Consider the following 20,841-nt stretch of genomic DNA (forward strand, 5'->3'; position numbering starts at 1 on the left):
TGCATGCTGTAGTACTCCTTGAAGAAATCGTGGTTTTGCGCGCGGAGCTCCTTGAACACTAGATGAAAAATCAACCAGGTCAGAGATGGATGCGTGCCAATTGGCGCGAAGCTCGTACGATAACACTATGAGCGAATCAAGATAGTAAAAGACTGAAGGGGAAACAAGATGCATGGCAATGTGTAATTTCACCGGCGAACGCGATCCATGTGGGCAGCCCCTCCTCGCGGATCACCCGGAACATCTCCGCCTTGTTCATGCCTTGCTGCAGGCATCTTTCGATTGTCTTCTTGACCTTCAATTAGACCAGCATCGAAAAAGTGGGTTGAGTTCAGGAATTCATTGCACCGTCAAGATTTGGATTTCATACGCTTACTTTCAAGATGAATTGGCGTGCCTCTTCATCTTCCTTCTCTGTAGGGCCGTCAGGGCCTTCCTCGAGGGCCAACTCGACGTCGGGCATGGTGGTTGAGCAAACGCTTGGCAAGATTGGTATTTACCTCCCGCAGAAGAGAACGCTACGGAAGTACGGTACTACGGTATTTACAACAGAGCAGTATTCAACATAGCTGCCTGCAAGAAAGAACGAATTGGATTTGGTTCCTTGCATAGTTGCATTCACGTGAAAGACAAAATAATTCTACTACTGAGCCAGGAACAATGCATGTATGTATATACTCGTAATTTCGGTCAGATTCGAACACAAATAGCTCTCTGGGAAGGGGAAGGGAAGGGAAGCGCATACCTGGCGACTGGCAGATGCTCGTCGCCGGCGAAGGGCCGGAAAAGACCAGGCGACGGGTGGTGCTGCTCGCCCAGTTGTCGCCGCCAGGAAGGAAAGGCAGGAGAGGGAGGGGTGAAGGGGAGAAATCAAGAAAAGGCAGGGAGCGTCCTGGATGTGGCAGCGTATGCCTGAATCGCTTACTGCAGCCCTGGTATCCGTAGCCATTACGAAGACAATCACTTGGACTTCGATCGGAAACAATTCACTATTCACGTGAGTTTTTTTCCCCGAAAGCAATCACGCAAAGTCTGTTACAGTAACTGAGTCCTACCCGGCTACAAGCATCGAACGCATTATTATGTCTCTTCAGAGAACGCCATGGGCGGGACGAGCAGCGGATCGGACTTCTGACCAGCAATGCGAACGGCACATAACTCTTTCTGAGGAGAGGACGCACGATGGTAGATGCCTAGGAACAGCAGACAGAGGAGGGCAGGCTACATCGGCAGCCGCAGAAGCACCTCGATCGTCGACCATGATCTCGTCTGGCAGCTAGCTCCACCTCGATGCTGGGCGCGATGAGTCTTGTTTTATCATCCTCTTACTTGGATGCATCGCCATCCCACCGCGGCGCCGCGCCAAAATTGCAAAGACGGTCGGATCAGACATCGAAACCACGATGTTGGTGCTAGATGTTGCCATGTTGGTATTCAAATTCAAGTCAAGCGAGACAATTAGACAAAGCTGAACATACCTTCTGAAGCAGAGTTTTTTTCTTTCGAAAGACACTGAAGCAGAGTTGGAAGTTGGAATCTAGAGGTGCCAAACGCCCAAACCCAGAGCCTCCCCAAGCTATATGTGGGTCTGGGAAGGCACCAATTATTCAACCTGCCTCTTCCGCATCTCCTGCGTAGGGAGAGATTGCTATCGTCTCTGACGTTCTGATCTGAGAAGACGAATTAACTCTTGCTTTTTTCTGCTAGCAATGCTTGCTCCTGGATATGTTTTGCTTGCAGTTCCATTCGGCGGGCACTAGATGGGCCCAAACTAGACTTCGCCTTGAATTACTGAGACAATATGCCGGCCTTGATGCTGTATGTGGAAGTCCAACATCCCATGGGCTTCCCGCTTCCGTGATCCTGCGTTTGACGGGAAGCCACATGATGGGACGCGACGCCGCAAGCCATTGTGCGTGCGTGGCGCCCGAGCGGAGCCGACCAGACGCACGCCCAGCGCTCGCCGACTTCTCGCGGAGTGCACGGTGAGCTCGCTCGCTCGGTTGGGCAGAAAGCCGGCAGGATGGCCAGGGTTCACGGGGCAAACTCTCTGCTGCTCGATCGCTGCATGCGACGCTGCCGCCGTGTGGGACGGACGGACGGTCGGTCGGGCTCGATCGGTCGTGACTTGGTGAGGAGTTGATTGGAGGATGAGACGAGATTTCTGGCGGTCCCTGCTGATGATGGACTGGATATATACGCGCGCGCGCGGATCTGGGGAGGCGGCGGGGATACTAGTTGACCAGGAAGGGGAGAGCCGTCTCGGGATTAGCAGCCGTGCCCAACTGAAATAACGGCCGCTCTGACCTGCCAACAGTAACAACTAACAAGCTAGCGTGCACACATGCGTTTCCCCTCGTGCCAACTGCCAAGCTCCCGGTGGCCTCTGGTCGTTTTTACAAAGTCATGCCTGCTGGAATAATCGAGAACCTCTCAGCCAGGGACCCTGAAAGTTACAGGTAAAAGCATTCGTATGCACCAATATATGCAGGCAAGTTAAAAATTTTCCCTCCTAAAGTAGTCCAACAGACAACAGTTGCTAGCTTCTCGGTTTCACCAAGTAGCTCTAGTATGCAGGAAAAGGCAAAACGCAGAGCAGGAAATGCCATCTTCCACCAATCAGATCGAGGATCGGACAAGTGAACTGCACGGTAGCTGTGAATCCAGGCATGGTTACCCAGTATGATTCGAATTGGAAGCCCGCGTAGTTTTATCTTTCAACGTCTCCGGTTAAGAAGAGCGGACAGTGGTCGGAGCCCCTAGTAGCTAGTGCTTGCAGGTCTATATTTGGAAAAAGGAGGTGCCATTCTAGCATGCCGAAAAATCTATCGATCCTCGTAAACATTGGGTTTTCTTGCTCGTTACTCTATGTGTTACTCTATGTGTAACGCCTGCCATGCATGTTGATCTCCATCACCTGAGTCTCGTCCAGAGCTTGTATGAAGCTAGTTATAAGGTGCCTGTTTAGTCTGTTGTTGCTTTTATCTTCTACCTTGTAGATTAGGTTGAAATCCCCTATCATTAGCCATTCAGGGTGAGATTGATCCTTTAGGCTCTTCAACTCGTCTAGGAAAGCTAACTTGTCCTGTTTGCTCTGTGGCCTGTAAACGCCTGTCAATGTCCAAGGTTTGTTGCTATCTTTCGTGACGATGGTGACATAAATAGTGTGTTCCGTGGTGAAGCTGTTCTGGATAGCAAAGTGTTGTTCTACTGGTGCTAGGAGAATACCTCCTCTCGTGCTTGTCACTGGCAGAGCCGTAAAGTTTGTGGCAAATTTTGGTCCCAAGGTTTCAGAGACTAGGCGGGAATTCTAGTGGTGTATTTTAGTTTCCTGTAGGCAAACGACTGTCGCTCCAGATGAGTAGACTACATTTCTGACCATCGCTCTACTTGACGCTGCGTTGAGGCCTCGAGCATTCCAACACAAGATGTTACAGTTTTTTTTTTGCGACATTAGTCTTGATGTTGCAACTGGCACTAATATAAAGTCTATGATACGCAGAGATTACAAATGTGCTGATAGACTACACAGGACAAACAGGCATGGCACAAAAGGTGTCCCTACTACTTGGGCTCAACTGGGAGGCCCACCCGAGTGGTTTGGTGGGCCTCCCGGTCACCTGTGTTGGGCCATTAGGCCACGGCCCTCTGAAGTCGCTGGCCCAATTTGCTAGGCTTTTAGAGATTACAGACCATGACAAGGAAAGATGTCTCATGTCTAACATAGCTAACTTGAACAACTTAAACGACTACTGCTACAGCTTGATGCATATTTAGGCCTCCTGCACCTGTTCTACTGTGGTCGAGCTTGGAGCAATCTTGCTGTTTTGCTTCTTGCGCTTGAGCTGGTTGCTCCACCAGGGTCCTGATTGCCTCCTTCTTTACGTCATTCAGTGGCTGTGGAAGGTGTTTTGCAAGTTGGTTAGCATAAGGAATATTTGTGGTCTTTTCTTTAGGCAATAGTTCTCCCAGTTTGCTGATGAGTACTTGCTATGCCATTTGAATCGTGTCTCTGCCTGGGTTCAACTTTGCTTTGGTTGCTATTCTGGTGCTCTTTCTTTGCGCCGTGGTTGATTGGGGATGTGCATCAACTGGTGGGATGGGGTTCTTGCTTGGTGGAGTGCTTAACAGAGGAGCAGCCGGTTTGCAGGAGATAAACTCAATAAATATGGCTAGATCATCCATCATGTTTTGGCCTGCATTGGCTATCTGGGTGCAATCATTGCCAGGAGCTGTGCCATTGTGATTTTCAAGGGGTTGCAATGTAGTATCTGGGGAGCTTAAGGATGTTGTTTGTGCATCTACGTGAGGGGTCTCATCTGTCTGTAATGCAATGGCTGGAGAGGTTGTGGTAGTTGTTTCTCTGCTTGAGCGTGTGCTTCGGTGTTCTTTACATGCTTCGGTGTTCTTTACACTAGCAGGGAAGTGATGTGCAAGTGAAGGTTTAGAACCAACCTGCAGGGTGCTGTTGGTGTGCATTTCTCCCGTTGTTGGTTCCTCTGTTCCTCCCACTCCTATCGGCGATGAGAGTGGCGACTAGTCTGGCTCTGCTGCAAGCATCTCCAGGATGAGGTTCTCCTTTGATGGGTGGCTTGCATAAGAATAAATGTTGCAGCATTCATCACGCATGGGGTCTGTCCACTCATCCATTCTAAGCACAACAGTTTTATGGAGGAAGTGATCATTACTGGGTTCATAAGCAGAGGCTGGCTCACCCATGATCGGGACGAGTGGGTTGGCAAAGGTGACCCTCTAGTCGGTGCGTTTCTTCCTCCAGATTGTCCGCGCCTCATGGAGAGGGGAACAGGGGCCAGTTGCGGCCAAATGACCTCTGTTGCCGCTCCTATGCCTGTTTGTGCTGTAGCAGTCCTCCACCGCTCCCTTGCATCGCGTCATCCTTCCCCAAGAGGATTGGCTTCTCTGACGCCTTACCCCACGGTGGAAGTTTTCATCGTGGTCATCCCTGCAGGGGCGGTACTCGCGGCCGTGGCAGTCGTCGTGGCCCTGCCCACGGTGTTACTCGCCCAGGGAGTCCGGCGCTTCATAGTTCCAGAGGAACTCGTGCCGCGGCTTTCTATTTGCTTCCCCGTCGAGTCCGTCATTGAAGGAGAGGTCTTCAACTATGTCGAGGTGGATGTGGAACTTGTAGTCGTAGCCGCTCTTGTATCCTCTTGGTGGGTTGTGCTGAAGGTCACCGATGTCTTGCTCCCTGTCAGGATCAGAAATGGTCAGCAGTACCTTCTTGGGGATTTTTCTCGGGTTGGCACACCATGCCCACAGGTCGTAGGTGCGTGTGTGGTCCTGGCGGTGTGAGTGGCCCTCGACAAAGTGGATGGCACAGTTGGGGACGATCTTGGCCAGCACCTCTTCTGATCAAGCGTGCACGAGCATCCCCTCGATGCGGAGCCGCACACGGAAATCCAGCATGCTCTCCGTCGCCCCGCGCCGCTTGGTCCATGGCTTGAAGTTGAAGATCTTGCCCCGGTGCGGGACCTCTCGGTCGTGCACGGCGTGGTGGTAGGCGCGGCTGTCGGCGAAGAAGATGAGGTACTGCTCGGGGAAGTGCTTGACGACCTTGACATCGTGGCGGCTGATGGAAAGCTTCTCCTCTGTTCTGCCTCATCAGGTTGGTGAAGTTGGTGCTCCTGTCTTGAATTCCCATCCAGCTTGCGCCACTGGTATGGTGGTTTGACAAACTGGAAGCCATGGTCGTCGATGAGGTTGGAGATCTTTGTGTTGTCCCTTGGCAATCTTGGTGATGGATGCAGGCCTTTCATGTCCAACAGTGATGTGGTACCTTCCCGTGGAGCAGAGGCATGACCATTGATTGCTTGTACCAACGAGCTGCCCTTCTTCATTGAGCTTTTTCTCCCATCTGCACTGAGCGCTGTCTGCACCGGATGTTGCTGCTGTTGTAGTGATGGCTGTCTCGCGCCCTGTTCCGTCGCTTCAATAGCTTCAATGCCCTTCCCCTTCGCTGCCTCTGTAAATCTCCTCTTCTCTGCCTATGGATTCTGCTTGTTGAATGTTGCGCTGAGTTCAATGTCTGCCAGCGGATATGGAGCGATTCCTTGGCAACTGATCCTTTGAATGATGTCCAACATTAGCGGGTCGTCGCCGGTGATGCCGCCCTCGAGCCCCACATCACTCTGCATCGCCATGAATGGTGCTTGTACCTGGAGATCTTGCACTAGATCCGGAAGGATAAAGATCGTCTCCACCTGGGCTTGGGTCTTGGCAGGCACGCCGTCCCGTTGCTGCATCTCCTTCGGTTGCGCAAAGCTCGCCACTGTGGGCTTCAGGGTGGCCGCGTCGCCTTCTTGGTCGGACCTCTTCTCGGGCTCAAACTCTTGCGTCCTGAGCTGGTTTGTTGCGGGGGAGAGGGGGGGGGAGGGAGGGGGGCTTTATAGATCGGCGTTGGCCGCCACTGGATCCGGTGTAGCTGAGGTGGGGGGGGGGGATGGGTTGGGGGGATCTGGGTGGGTGGGGTGCCGCTGCTCGGGGGTGGCAGGCATCACAACCTCTTATTCAGTTCCATTTCTATGTATTAACAATTCAATCATGTGTAATTGCAGCTCCCTCTGTTTCATGGTGCACTCCATGTCCTTTCCGATTCCATCTTATTTCTGTCATTTTAAAATTACTTGCAATTATTACCGGGAGAAAACACTAGCTACATGATGACGATAAATCTAAAGATATGCTCGGCCATACAGATGACGTAGCTACCACGGTACCACATAGAGATCTTTGTTTTTCAAATGGGCCGGGCTTTAGGTTAGATTAGGGAAGTCAACATGGATCAAAGCCATGTAATGAGTTTTATTGAGGACCAAACCTTCATTCCATGGTACTAACGTGTCCTATGAGATCTGTATACTCCATAATCTCCATGAGAGGTTGTTGACGGGTGTGGTGCTAAGGACTTGTGGAACAATATCATGTTTGTATCATGCTATGTTATACAAGTATGTTATACAAGTGCGGATATTGTTCTGGGTGATACTCCCTCCATCCCATATTATTATTCATTTTAACTTATTTTAGTAGGGGAAATCCAAACCTTTTATATTTTTTTATTCCAGATCTGTTTAATTCATTCCCATGGGGAGTGTAATTAACCCAGGCCTGCCGGATGCTACTCAGATGCTCTAACCGCTAGGCTTAGAGGCCCTTCCGTCGTTTTGACTTTTTTTAGATATATAATTTTAATGTGTACATAAATATATATTACGTTTAGATACATAGTAAAAGTTATGTATCTGGAAAATTTTGGACGGAGGGAGCAGTTCCTAACCACTTATCTTTCTAAAGCCTAATTTGCTATCCATCTTTAACTAAGAAGGTTGTACAATATACAAACTCCCATTTTATCTTTACAAGACTAGCCCAAAAGTGAGTTCACGTTCTTCCATTGGACTTGTGAAAGCGGCTTAAAAAAATAATTATGATTCAAAAACTTTGAATCGGTTTTATTTCGTTCAAAAACTTCATATCGGTTTTGCTTCGTTGATTGTATACCTTGATTGGGGGTGTAAAGGTTGGTTGCAACTCAAACAAATATAAACCGATTTTTTCTGGATGCGCAAAAAAAATCGACTGTAGTCCTAAATGAATATAGCCGACGTCGTCAGCTAACTGCCCCCTTGTTGTACTAAAACTATGAAAAGTACCCGAAATTAAGCACGAAAGCACATGTAGGTACGTACCAGTACGAACAATGATGAGATCAGAGCGAGTCATCATTTGACGAACTCATGAGTTTAACAAATCAAGAGCTCACAAATTGCGCAAATATTTAGGCCTAACAGTTCGACTTCTGGAATTGTAACACATGCTCAACCGACGCGAACTACCCTGCGTTATTTGTTTATCCGAAACTCACTATTTGACCCGCAATATATGAGCTCCCACACCCTTGAAATGACAAACAAATTGCCACGTTCATCCCGCAGTTGCATGTGCACGTATTTTTCTCTGACGTCTGTACGTCGTGATCCCTCTAAAACCATCTCCTAGCTGCTACATATAACACCCCCAAGGACCCAGTCGAGCTTCAGAGACCAAAACAAGCTTAGCAATCCTAGCTAGCAGCTGCTCCATACACGCCCTCTCCACAGGAGGAGGAGAAAATCAATGGCTGCTCGAGTTGCATTCCGAATTGCGGCATTCGCCGTGCTGCCAGTCCTGTCCCTGCTCCTTGTAAGCCCCATTTCCTGCTACGGGAATCCGAGGTCGTCCATGTCTCTTCGGAACTACACCACCACCAGCCGGTACGCCACCTCGGTGCCGGCCAAAGCCGCCGGCGGGTGGTCCTCGGGCGGCGCGACGTGGTACGGCAGCCCTTACGGCGCCGGCAGCGACGGTAAGTAGTATACGGCATTGATCAATGAAGGTGAAGCGTAGTAGTGACTGCTCCTGTAATGGTATGCTGGTTTCATTGCAGGCGGGGCGTGCGGTTATCAAGGTAGCGTCAGCCAGCGGCCGTTCTCGTCGTTGATAGCCGCCGGCGGCCCTTCCCTTTTCAAGAACGGCAAAGGCTGCGGCGGATGCTATCAGGTTGGTTAGTGGTATGAGGGCACTGTTAGTTTATTGTGTGTTCAAGTGTGCATTCTCTTTCTAACCACTATAATTTTTGTGCGTACTGCATGTTGTGGTAATACGAAGATCAAGTGCACCGGCAACAGAGCCTGCTCCGGCCGGCCAGTGACCGTCACCATCACCGACTCCTGCCCCGGCGGGCTGTGCCTCGCCGGGCCGGCGCACTTCGACATGAGCGGCACGGCCTTTGGCGCCATGGCCAGCCGTGGCATGGGCGATCGCCTACGCGCCGCCGGAATCCTCAAGATCCAATACAAGAGGTGCAATACATTGAGTTTCAACTGAAGATTCTAGTGGAAAAAATCGATTTACGCACACCAGTGGTGTAACGAAGCTTGCTGCCTTTTCGTATAGGGTGCCGTGCAACTACAATGGCATGGGAATCTCCTTCAAGGTTGACGCGGGCTCCAACCCATTCTACCTCGCCGTGCTGATCCAGTACGAGAACGGCGACGGTGACCTCGCCGCTGTGCACATCATGCAGCAGGGCGGTGGCGCCTGGACGCCGATGCAGCACTCGTGGGGCGCGATGTGGCGCGCCAACTCCATCACGGGCAAGCCTCTGCGCGCCCCCTTCTCGGTCCGGCTCACCTCGGGCGCCGGCAAGGTGCTCGTCGTCAGGAACGCCATACCCGCCGGTTGGCGCGCCGGTAGGACCTACCGGTCCAAGGTGAACTACGGCACCTAAGGCATTAGTGCAGAGTGATTGTTTTTTTTTTCGGAATGCAGAGTGATTAGGTTAATGATGTTCCGGTCTGTGAGCTCTTGCCTTGCCAATTGTCAAAAGCAACTGTTCATGTGGATCGGAAAATGCGAGAGACGATGGTGTAAAATTTCTTCCCATGTTCCCTGCACGGCCATTTGCACTTGAGTCATGAGTGTCGTTTTGTCCATCTCTAAAGCAGAGACTGTAACCTTGGAATCAGAATGCTGTTTAGTGATACCAAGACATTAATTTTCAAACCAACTAAGCTTAGCAAGTTACTTACGTGCCATGTGACCCTATAGTAGTTACTGCATCTCCCAACCGAGATCGTCCAGGAGCTACGCGAATTGCCATGACCTGCAACTTTCTCACCATCTGCTCCTCTCGTGATACACAGTTGGTGCCTCACCACCAAACTCCAGACGCCACTGCCCCCATTGTCTTTACCAACCAGTTTGTGACCGCAAATATTGTCGGTGACCGCTACGGTTGTGCTTTTGGGGAGACGAAAGGTGTGAGTTTTTCCCTTCTGATTTTGAGATTTGGCGTTGAAAGTTTGGGAGACTTTATATTTGGACAGTTGGGTTTTTCTAGTTCAGACATCAGGAGTTTTTTTTTTCAAAACAATGTGAGTTCAGAATTGTTTTTTTTTTCCTTCGCCAAAGTCTGTCCCTTAATCCCATTCTTGTCCTAGTTTAAATTTCACCCAGCACTATTTAGTCCTCAAATAAACTCCAGTACTATTCAGAAGATGTCCCTAAACTTAGCGGATACAAATAGCATGATCCTATAGATCAACTCTAACGAATTCTTTTTAAACTATTCCTAATTAGACACAACATCCGGGCCCGGTTGCAGAAAGACAAACTGCTCGCTCGTCCTCTCTCTATAAAAAAAATAGAAATAGAAAGCGACTTACTAGAATAAGGCCCAGGGCTCTTGGATGGGCCTTAGCTCGGCCAACAGTTACAACGGCCGTATCTGTTTGTGCAGCCGAGTAGCACACAGGCCGTCAAGAGGAGAAAGGGAAACACACCGGGCCGGGGGAGCCGGGCGGCCGTGATCCATGCGTTTTTTTATTTGGTCACTAGGCCACACAACACCGGCAATCCTATCCATCTTCCAAAAAATGGATAACTAAACGTCTAAACGTCTATAACTCAGCAGTAGTCCAATAGGTAGCCCATAACGGCTCAACAAACTATCTCAACATTTTTTATAGAAAATTTTGTGAATGTAAAAAAATGTTGAGAAAAAAATGTTAGTGAGTGCAAAAAAAAATTGGTGTAGGTAAAAAATTATTGAGCAGAATATAAAAAAGTTAGAGAAAAATGTTGGTAGAAGTCAGACTTTTGTAAAAAATGTTGATGAGTGTCAACATTTGTTGATGGATGTTAGAAATTTTTTGCCCATAAGCTTATACGGGCTTTAAAGATGCTGTCATAGGAGCTCCAACGCAACACAGCTCCATCACGATTCACCCACCACCACCCCACATGATTGGACGCGACCGCGACGCGGCCCCGGCGAGGCGGCGACCCACTGTGCCCGCGTTCGTAAGCGCATGGCGCCCGGAGCCGGCCTAGACCGAGACGCACGTTAGCGCCTAGCAGAATTCTCGCGGAGGGGATGAGGTCGCGCGGTTGGGGACAGGACCGGCAAGGCCGCCAGGATCGCGGCAACCTGCTGGTGCTGCTGCTCGTTGCAGCGTGACGGGACGGCTCCGCGGCTGCCGTGCGATTGGAGGAGCGGGGCGGGCACGGGCACGAGCGGAGCGGAGCGCGGTCGTGACTTCGGGTGGAGTTGATTGGAGGGCGACGAGATTTCTGGCGGTCCCGCCCGGTTCATCTGGGAAGGCGGCGGGGACTAGTTGACCGGTCTCGGGATTGGCAGGCGTAGCCAACTGAAATAACGGCCGTTTTGACTTTGCATGCTCATCAGATACGGATCACCTCGGACCTGCGCCCCAGCTGCAAGCCCCCTGGTCGTTCTAGCCACTTGCTGTGTGGTGTTGCACCACCACGGACTCATGCCTGGATGAATTAGAACATACCCTCTATCTGGTACACTACACACTGGTACTCATGTGATCTGAAAGTTACAGGAAAACATGCATGTACACCATGCCTTACGAACCAGAATCGAGGTAAATTCTCTAAATTAAATCAGGTTTACAGTGGGACGGTGATAGCTCAATCTATAGGAAGGCAAAACTGAGAGCTGGAATTGCCATATTCCACAGATCATCATCAGATCGAGGATCAGACAAGTGAACTACACACAAAAGGACCGGCCGGCCTAATGCTTCTACTAGCTCCCTAGGTCAGTTAAGCGGCTGATTATTAATTACTCCTTTTCATCTCTGCGCTCAGCATGTTGACTCTAGCCATGTGCAGGCGATCATGCACAAATCCAACAGGGGAAGCAACCACTGAGATCTGTCTCCATGCATGCATGCATGCATGCATGCCCACAGTTCGGGCTGCCTATAAATAGACCCGCAGAACAAAGCTTCATTCCACACACAAGCTTCTCATCTACTTGCCTCCTCTCCTAGCTACTACACAAATCCTTGTGCAAGTGAAACCAGGAGATCAGCAGCCAGAGACAGGGAAGAAACAGCTAGCTATGGCTTCCAAGTCCCAGCTTCTGCTCTTCATTGCGGTTGCAGCGATCGCCTCGCTCCTCCATCCTTGCGAATCCATCGAGTTCCATCGGAAGCTCTCCAGCTGGTCCAGCGACGGCGGCGCGACGTGGTACGGCGCCGCTACTGGGGCTGGAAGCGATGGTATGTTCTGTTCTGTGTCACAGTACTATATTCTGCCTAAACTATTGGCTCATTTCTCAACGACATGCTGAATACACGTAGGCGGGGCTTGTGGCTACCAGGGTGCCGTCGACCAGGCGCCGTTCTCGTCCATGATCGCCGCCGGCAACCCTTCCATCTACAAATCCGGCAAGGGCTGCGGCTCTTGCTACCAGGTGCGTACATATATGTTGTAAAGTTTGCTGGATGGGGTACCATGCACAATGCACCAGCAACTATATGCGTGTTGCCATCTAATTAACGTGATAGGAAATGTTCAACGTTGGCTCAGGTGAAATGCACCGGTAATGACGCTTGCTCCGGCAACCCAGTTACCGTCGTCATCACCGACGAATGCCCCGGCGGCGGCGCGTGCTCGAACGAGCCGGTCCACTTCGACATGAGCGGGACGGCGTTTGGCGCCATGGCGAAGCCCGGCCAAGCCGAGAAGCTGCGCGCCGCCGGTGTCCTCCAAATCCAGTACTCCCGGTAAGCATCCATGCACGCTAACGCAACTACACATCCACGTACGTGGTATCACACACAGAGCCACGTAACGAACTGTCTTTTAATTTCTTACAACGATGCGCGTGATGTTGTGTACAGCGTGCAGTGCAGCTGGCCCGGAGTACAGCTAACCTTCGTCGTGGACGCCGGCTCGAACCCGAACTACTTCGCCGTGCTCATCAAGTACCTGAACGGCGACGGCGACCTCTCGGCCGTCGACCTCATGCAGACCGGGGCCGGGGCGGCGTGGACGCCCATGCAGCAGTCGTGGGGCGCCGTCTGGAAGTACAACGCCGGATCGGCACTGCAGGCGCCCTTGTCCATCCGCCTCACGTCCAGCTCCGGCAAGCAGCTCGTCGCCAGCAACGTCATCCCCGTCGGCTGGAAGCCGGGCGCCGCCTACCAGTCGGCGGTTAACTACTGATCGATATATAGCCACAATGTTGTGTGTCGAGTGCGCGAATAATATCTGCGCACTGTTTGTGTGTTTGTACTTGCAAGTGATCATTGCGACAGTGGTTGCATGATTTGCAAAGCTTGCAAGTAATAAAGGCAAGAGGCAGAGGAGGAGGCGCTACTAGTATAGTTCTCCCCTCTTCGCCGCTAGATAACACCGATGTGTTGGTACGTGTGTTAAGTGTGTCTGTGTGTGTATCATTGTTTGTAATGGCAGCTCAGTATTACTGCTTAATGGAGAACTGATAATGAGTGGTAATAATGAGTGCTGTGTGTTTGCTTAATGCATACTCCCTCTGTTTCATAGTGAAGTAGCTCGTTCAAGGTATATGTCGTGAGTGTTAATCATTAAATTTTTTGTCTGGACATATACTTTTGAATAACTTACATCCATTAACAACAAAAGTTGGCAAATATTGTGTTGCCGCCATAGTAGAATGTATGCAACCAGATTATTGCACGAACTGCGAATTTTGTGTAGCTCAGTTGGTTAGATTCAGGGGCGGAGCTTATTACAGACAAAAGGGGGCCATGGCCCCCCTGCCCATACTAATTCTTCACTAAATAAACAGTAAAAATGGCTTGTAGACTAATGTTTAGTGCACATTTTGATAGATTGGCCCCCCTGCTTTGTTGGTCAAGCTCCGCAACTAGTTAGATTGTTGCGGTGAAACATGTCTATCCGGGATTCCAGGCTATGGTTTTTGAGTTAGCGCAGGCGCTCAAATAAGAACTGTGATGGAACATTGCCATCTCTTTTTTGGTGGGACATGTTCATTCTTGTACTATGTTTTCAGGAAAAATATGAAAAGTGTAATAGAAAATAATCACCATGAAAAAGTACTTCAATGTTTATGAAAGACACAAAAAAAAGTGCTAACAAACCTGTACGTGAGTTTGGGCCTATATTTCCTATTACATACTTGGTTTCTGGCCCATATATTAGTTGGGCTTACACAGTTTGGGCCTCTCTAAGAAAACGAGTATAAGAACCGGTTGGTTTCAAACCCATGGCCCACTCGGAGCTCGGGTCAAAGGAATGCACGTGCAGAAATATGAACAGAAGCTCAGAGTCAGAGCTGACAACTCGTCCCACTCGCTAAACAGACTCCAATCCAAACCCCCAAAAGCGTTCTTCGAACCAGCAATCACGGACCAAACCGAGCAACGTGCGTACACATCGCAAAGTCAAATAGACGCGAAATTTTGCCCGCCGGCTCAACACCCTGCATGCTCCAATCGCGGCGGCGACCCCTCCCCCAACTCTAACTAACGAAACGAAAGTGACGCGCGGCGTGCGCCGCGGCTCGGGGGATCGGGATCGGCAACGTCTGAGTCGCAGCGGCTGCTCACAAGTCACAACCAGGGCCGGAGCGGGACCGAGAGCTCTCGGCACCGATCGATCCACGGCTCGGTTGCGGCGGAGCGGGGGGCACGCCGTCCCAACTCCAAACTTATCCACGGATCAGTCCGTATAATATGACCCGGGCGGATATTAGCGGGTGGCACGTACGGTTCGACGACGTGCACGGGCGGCTTCTTTTTTTTAACGTACGGAGTACAAATCCGATACGCTCATACGCATATACCAACTCTACACAACAGTACGTACGCAATGATGAGTGCAACCATTTCGATCACGAACGCACGTTGCAAACAGAATCACAAATGTCCGGGGGGTAGGAGGGCGTGATCACCTCCGGATCAGCCGACTCGGCTCAGTTGACCTTCCATGCATAATAAGCTCGCTATTTCTTTCTCCCCAAATCATGCCCGCACGTTCGCCTCAATAATGCAAACCGAACACACATATTTGCTGCCACGTCCGGAACCCCCCAAAACATCCTATATATACACCTGCCCAACCCGAGCTATTCAACAGGCTCCGAGCTAGCTGACCTCGCAAGTCCCGGCTTCTCTCGATCAAGCCGTAGCCCCGGCTTCTCTCGATCCATATCGCCGATCAAGCAGGAGACGCTCGATCAATGGCCAGTACTACTAGTCGTCGTCCAAGCGCACTCCGGTTTGCCGTGGTCGCCGCGGCCTCAGTGATCCTATCGCTTGTTGCGAGCCCCGTCTCCTGCGACGACGGCGCTCCCGAGCCCATGGTTGATCACTCGCGGCAGCGGAACGACACCGCCAGCAGGAGGAACCTCTGGGCGCCGGCCCGCGGCTACGGCTGGTCCTACGGCGGCGCGACGTGGTACGGCAGCCCCTATGGCGCCGGCAGCGACGGTGAGATTTTTGTTACCACCAAGCATACATATGTTCCGCGATGCATTGGACTTGGACGATTTGGGCAAAACATATGGATTCAGGACGGCCTTCATTTCGTTAGTAACCTGTTCGTTCCGATTGGTGCAGGTGGCGCGTGCGGTTACCAAGGCGCCGTCAGCCAGCGCCCGTTCAAGTCGATGATCGCCGCCGGCGGGCCTTCCCTCTTCAAGAACGGCCAAGGATGCGGCGCATGCTATCAGGTCAGCATATCCCTGTCGGCACTACACGATTATACTGGATTGGAGTTTTTTTTTCGTGTCTACTACCATCAAAGTGCGAAGTTACGTGTAATTGTTCCCCTGACTGGCTGACTAAAAGTAAATAAATGTGCAGATTAAGTGCACCGGCAACAGAGCCTGCTCCGGCCGTCCAGTGATCGTCACCATCACCGACTCCTGCCCCGGCGGTGCCTGCCTCGCCGAGTCGACGCACTTCGACATGAGCGGCACGGCCTTCGGCGCCATGGCCAACCACGGCATGGCCGACCGCCTCCGCTCCGCCGGAATCCTCAAGATACAATACAAAAGGTGCCATTTCGTTTTAACTGACAGTAATTCTAGTGAACTTATTTATGCACAACACGACTAGTGATGTACTGAAGGTGCGGCGTGGCATTGTCTTTGCATTGTGCAGGGTGCCTTGCAAGTACAGCGGCATGGCCATCACCTTCAAGGTGGACGCGGGCTCCAACCCCTACTACCTCGCCGTGCTCATCATGTACGTGAGCGGCGAGGGTGACATCTCCAAGGTGGACATCATGCAGGCCGGCTGCAACTCGTGGACGCCGATGCAGCAGTCGTGGGGCGCCGTCTGGCGCGTCAACTCAAACAACGGCCAGCCGCTGCGCGCGCCCTTCTCCGTCCGCATCACCTCGGGCTCCGGCAAGGTGCTCGTCGCCAGGAACGCCATCCCCGCCAGGTGGGGCGCCGGGGCGACCTACAGGTCCACGGTGAACTACGGCTACTGAGGCGGTGTGACCGGCCGGGTAGGAGTGTTCCAAGTTTAGTGCCCCCATTTGCGATGTCTTGCCTAGTCAGTCGTGGAATGAGTTTAGTATGTGCGTCCGGGAAACGCGAGAGGCCGCGTTAGAAGAGGAGGTTTGGTATGTGTACGTGTTCTTCCCTCCACGGCCCAGTTGTTGGACCTGTGTGTTTCCCTAGTGATGTTCCGGTGTCTCCAGTGCAGGAACTGCAGAACTGGAGTTGCAGCACTATCAAATGTGTGCTGATGCACCAAAGTATTAAGAGTTATCTCCTATCTTTCGTTTAGAACAAAGATATGGCAATACAGAGTGTTAAGTGCTTGTGCTATGAAAGTGGCGCAGTTTTATGCATCATTTTATTGGCTGATACAGCATCTAGAATGATTTAATTGTTCTATGGAATGACACTGAGTATTGATCATGATGGTGTAAAGCCGTGTTATTGTGGGATGATAGCCTAAGTAGTTTCCAACCATAAAGTTGTTTTTGGATAATTTGTCCACGCCCCAATACATTCTTTTTAGATGACACCCCAATACAAGGGTGGGCATGTTCCCACATATAATCCATTAATTTCAAGTGCAATGGGTTTATTCGTGAACCCATATAAAGTCCACTTCGAGTGTAGTGGGTTTGTTCATGAACCCGCACATAGGGCATTTCAACTAGACAAACAAACCCATTTGTATCCCTACCCACTCATGAAAGAATCCACCTATGATGCTGCCATACACATCACCTAGGACACTAGTGCAGAATCTCCATGTGCAGATAGTTCTAACAATTTACTTAAATGCCATGATAAATATTCGGTTGCAAATTTAAGAACCTTCACTATAGTCCGAGGGCTCTAGAACTGATCGTGGAAATGCATTTGAAGAGCCGGTTTTAGATTTTGTTGGACTGGTGCCTGTTGGGCACCAACTCCTGGACTTGAGGGAGAAATTTTTAGGTCCTGTCTTTGTTAGGTGCACCTGCAATGGTGGCACTATCACTAGTAGAAATATGAGCATTCGTCCTTCACGTTAGTATCGGACGACGTGCGAAATTAGTACCGGGTAGAAATTTTCGGTCCTCAAAGGCCTTTTAATATCGGGCAATAACACTGACCGGTACTAAATGGTAAAATTCGCGTGACTTGGGACTTGCGACGATGTGCGTGTGCGGGGACCTCCCGGCTGTTCGTCAATTTTTTCTTCATTTTTTGGGCGCAAAGCTGTACTAAATGTGCCATTTAGTACTAGGCATTTTGGCCAGTACTAAATAGCATGTCATTTAGTACTAAACAAGTGGTACCAGTCAAGCGTCCAATACTAAAGGGGGTTACTTGTCGGTGTTTTATACTCGGCAACCTACCGAGGGTTATCCCAAGGTAGTAGATTTGTTAGTGGGGGATCGTCGACCTGGAACTTGAAGGTAAAAGTGATGACACAAGACACAGATTTATACAGGTTTGGGCCACCAGAGTAGCATAATACCCTATGTCCTGTTTGGGAGGTTGTATATTGCGCCCTGTGCTTGGGTGTTGTGTAGCCTGATTGTTGGCTATTGATGATGGTTCCGGACTCTGTTGATCTAAGCTCCTGATCTAGGTAGCCCTACCCTCCTTTATATACTCAGTGGGTAGGATTACTAGTCGTTTACAAGGAGGAGTCCTAGTAGGATTACATGGTACGAGTCCTAGTAGGATGTTAGAGTAATTCTAGTCGGAGTCCGTCTTCTTCCTCCCTTACGGGTACTGAGGATCTATCCTCGACATTACTGACCAATACTAAAGGTCGATTCTCCAGTAGTGTATTTTTGCTTCCTTGTTCAATATAGGTTCAACGCAAGGAAGTGACATTAATGGTGCCACTGTACCTGGCAATGGTGATGTTGTCTAGGGCCTTGTTTAGTTGCCCAATTTTGGGGTGTCAAAATTATTGTAGCAACACTGTAGCGTTTCGTTTGTATTTGTGAATTATTGTTCAAATATTGACTAATTAGGCTCAAAAGATTCATCTCGCAAAGTACAACAAAACTATGCAATTAGTTTTTGATTTCGTCTACATTCAGTACTCCATGTATGTACCGCAAGTTTGATGTGATGGGGAATCTTCTTTTTTATAGTGCCAAAGTTAGGATTTTGAAGTGAACTAAACATGACCTAGAGTTCAATGAATTTTCTGAAACTGAATGTTATTTTTGTGCCACAACGTTGCCACATGATATCAAGTTGTTATTCTTCAGTAATAATCAAAGGTTGTGTGCTTCCTAACTAGGCATATGTCGGGAGTGAACTTGGAATGATTATGTTATCTTCCTGTAATTGTCTAAGATCAATAAAAGCTTCCTTTGTAAAAATAAATAATTTGGGGCATTTCCACCATCGGCCCAATATGAAAACGGTGTGCATAAATGACATAGTCATAGTTGGATTTAGGCACTAGTGGACTGTGATAATTGCTTATTTGCAAGTTTGGTTGAAGCCTAAAAACCGCCACTAGTAATATATTCGATCCAAATTTGTGTTTGTATTATGAAAACTAATAACATTTTCATACAAAGTTGGATAGAGACTACTTTTATAGAAAACAAATTATAGCCTTCATTAGATGTATATTTTTGCAGTGGACAAATTATTTTTTTATTTGGAGTCTTCTTGATGCCCACAATTTGGTTTGTAGTTAATTTGGAATTCATAACATGTTGAGATCCACTTTCTTTTTGTCATGGTTCTCTCCTAATCGGATGTCATATTACAAAAATATTGAAACTTACAATAATACCATATGCTTTACATCACTAAAAAGAATGATAACATATTGTATACAAAACGTATTCACGGGATTATTTCAAATATTGGATGTAATAAGAATGGTAACACAAAAAAAATTGGTGACATATAAATTATGAGATCTAATAGCTTTAATGATAACACTATAATATATGCAATTCTTAAGTTGATTAATGTGGAAGGCATGAAAAAGCAAAGTGTATGTTTACATTTGTAGTGGATAGTAAAATTTAAAAATATTCGTGAAAAATGGATGTAGAAAATTCTTACAGAAAAAGTGTAGTTCCCAATAAGTTCTACAACTCTGTATAGTTGATAACCTTTTCATTTGGAGTCATTTATATGTCCAAATATAACATTTGAATTTCAGCCAATCTCGTGGTCAACATAGATGAAGGTTAGGTAGTGTGGCTAAGGGGTACCACATGCAATCACAATGGCACAGGATCAAGTGCATGCTACAACATGAATAACATTTTTGTATATTTAATTTAAATATATAAAATGGTGTGATGACTTGCCCGAGAGCCTTTGAGTGTAAAAATATATTGTCTATTTTTTATGCATTGAAAATATCATATATTTTTTAAATAATAGCATAGTCATACGTTGGTATGTGACTAGAACCGTAAGTGAAAACCAACATTTTATATTAACTCCCAAAGTAGTTTTGATAATGTTGATTTCCACAAATGTATGATTACATTCGGTCGCAAAACTGAATAAAATAGTTATAAATAGTTTGTTAATTTTGATAAACATTTTGTGACCTAGTACATATGAAGTATTAAACAAATTTCGTTAATATTTTGATAGACTAAATTCAACATTTATTCAAACTATTTGAATAGTTTCAATAAACTAGTTCAACATTTTACGTGAAAATGTTGAGGTAGTTGATATATAGTAGTGTATATCAAATTAGTTGAACACTATTCAAAATGTTGAAATGTTACATTCTAAATATTTATCTTTTAAAAGCAAAAACAATAAGTAACATATATGCATATGAGATCCCATTTTATTGAATTTATTCTAAACAACATGGTGGTTCAAAAGGATCAAATGAAAATCGACTCACAATTTGAGAGCGAAAATGAATTTCAAGTTTGAGATCCAAAATAATTAATCACCCACCTATCCCCTCCAATCAAATTATTATAGCACATGTCACGCACCTGGTTGGTTGGTTTGTTCTCCGAACTCATATCGGCCCTCTGTTTACTATGTAGCACTAATCTCATCAAATACTGGGAGGTATGTAGACTAAAATCTTGTTGAAGATGGATAGGACTTCCGCACTTGGCAAGGTGTTGTACTCACGTATCGTGTCAATGACTTACTATGTCCTTGATGAATGGAAGGTAAAATGATTATCAATTCAGGCAATATCTCAAGCTGAAGATGGTGATTCAATTCGCGCTAATCAAATCGTGTGGCTCATTTTTTTTTCTAAACTGTCGTCAGCCGGAAATCTGCCTAGCTTGTATTGATAGAGAGAAGAGGGTTTCAAAGAATTTTACGACTAATAAAAAGAATAAAAACACAACGCGGCGGAAGTGACAGCAAGACCAACACCACCACAACAAAAAACCATGAAAACCTGGAAAGCATCATCACCGAATGCACCTTTCACATCGCAGCAACAAGCACGAGCGAGCAAGAGGGGTCTCCACAGCCTTCAGCCTAACTTATTCAGGATACTTCCCAACAAGCTATGTCTATGAGGA

The 20,841-nt window shown here is 48.3% G+C and overlaps 3 protein-coding genes across 3 annotated transcripts; all 3 read left to right on the forward strand.

The window, feature by feature from the left end:
• The first annotated feature begins 8,035 nt into the window (after positions 1–8,035).
• LOC101767390 (expansin-B5) lies at positions 8,036–9,568 on the forward strand. Its single transcript, XM_004976387.3, has 4 exons — positions 8,036–8,365; positions 8,447–8,559; positions 8,668–8,861; positions 8,956–9,568. Exons 1-4 carry the CDS (start codon positions 8,137–8,139, stop codon positions 9,287–9,289), a joined length of 870 nt encoding a protein of 289 aa, XP_004976444.1. The 5' UTR covers positions 8,036–8,136; the 3' UTR covers positions 9,290–9,568.
• Positions 9,569–12,181: 2,613 nt separating this feature from the next.
• Positions 12,182–13,335, forward strand: LOC101767790 (expansin-B18). Its single transcript, XM_022828192.1, has 3 exons — positions 12,182–12,289; positions 12,406–12,602; positions 12,720–13,335. The coding sequence occupies exons 1-3, from the start codon at positions 12,227–12,229 to the stop codon at positions 13,042–13,044; spliced, it is 585 nt and encodes a 194-aa protein (XP_022683927.1). The 5' UTR covers positions 12,182–12,226; the 3' UTR covers positions 13,045–13,335.
• A 1,635-nt stretch (positions 13,336–14,970) lies between these two features.
• On the forward strand, positions 14,971–16,689 carry LOC106804427 (expansin-B5). The gene is made up of 4 exons (XM_014805495.2): positions 14,971–15,311; positions 15,441–15,553; positions 15,687–15,880; positions 15,987–16,689. The coding sequence occupies exons 1-4, from the start codon at positions 15,062–15,064 to the stop codon at positions 16,318–16,320; spliced, it is 891 nt and encodes a 296-aa protein (XP_014660981.1). The 5' UTR covers positions 14,971–15,061; the 3' UTR covers positions 16,321–16,689.
• The last annotated feature ends 4,152 nt before the right edge of the window (positions 16,690–20,841 follow it).

This window comes from Setaria italica, chromosome VII (genome assembly GCF_000263155.2).
Source record: "Setaria italica strain Yugu1 chromosome VII, Setaria_italica_v2.0, whole genome shotgun sequence".
NCBI lineage: Eukaryota > Viridiplantae > Streptophyta > Magnoliopsida > Poales > Poaceae > Setaria > Setaria italica.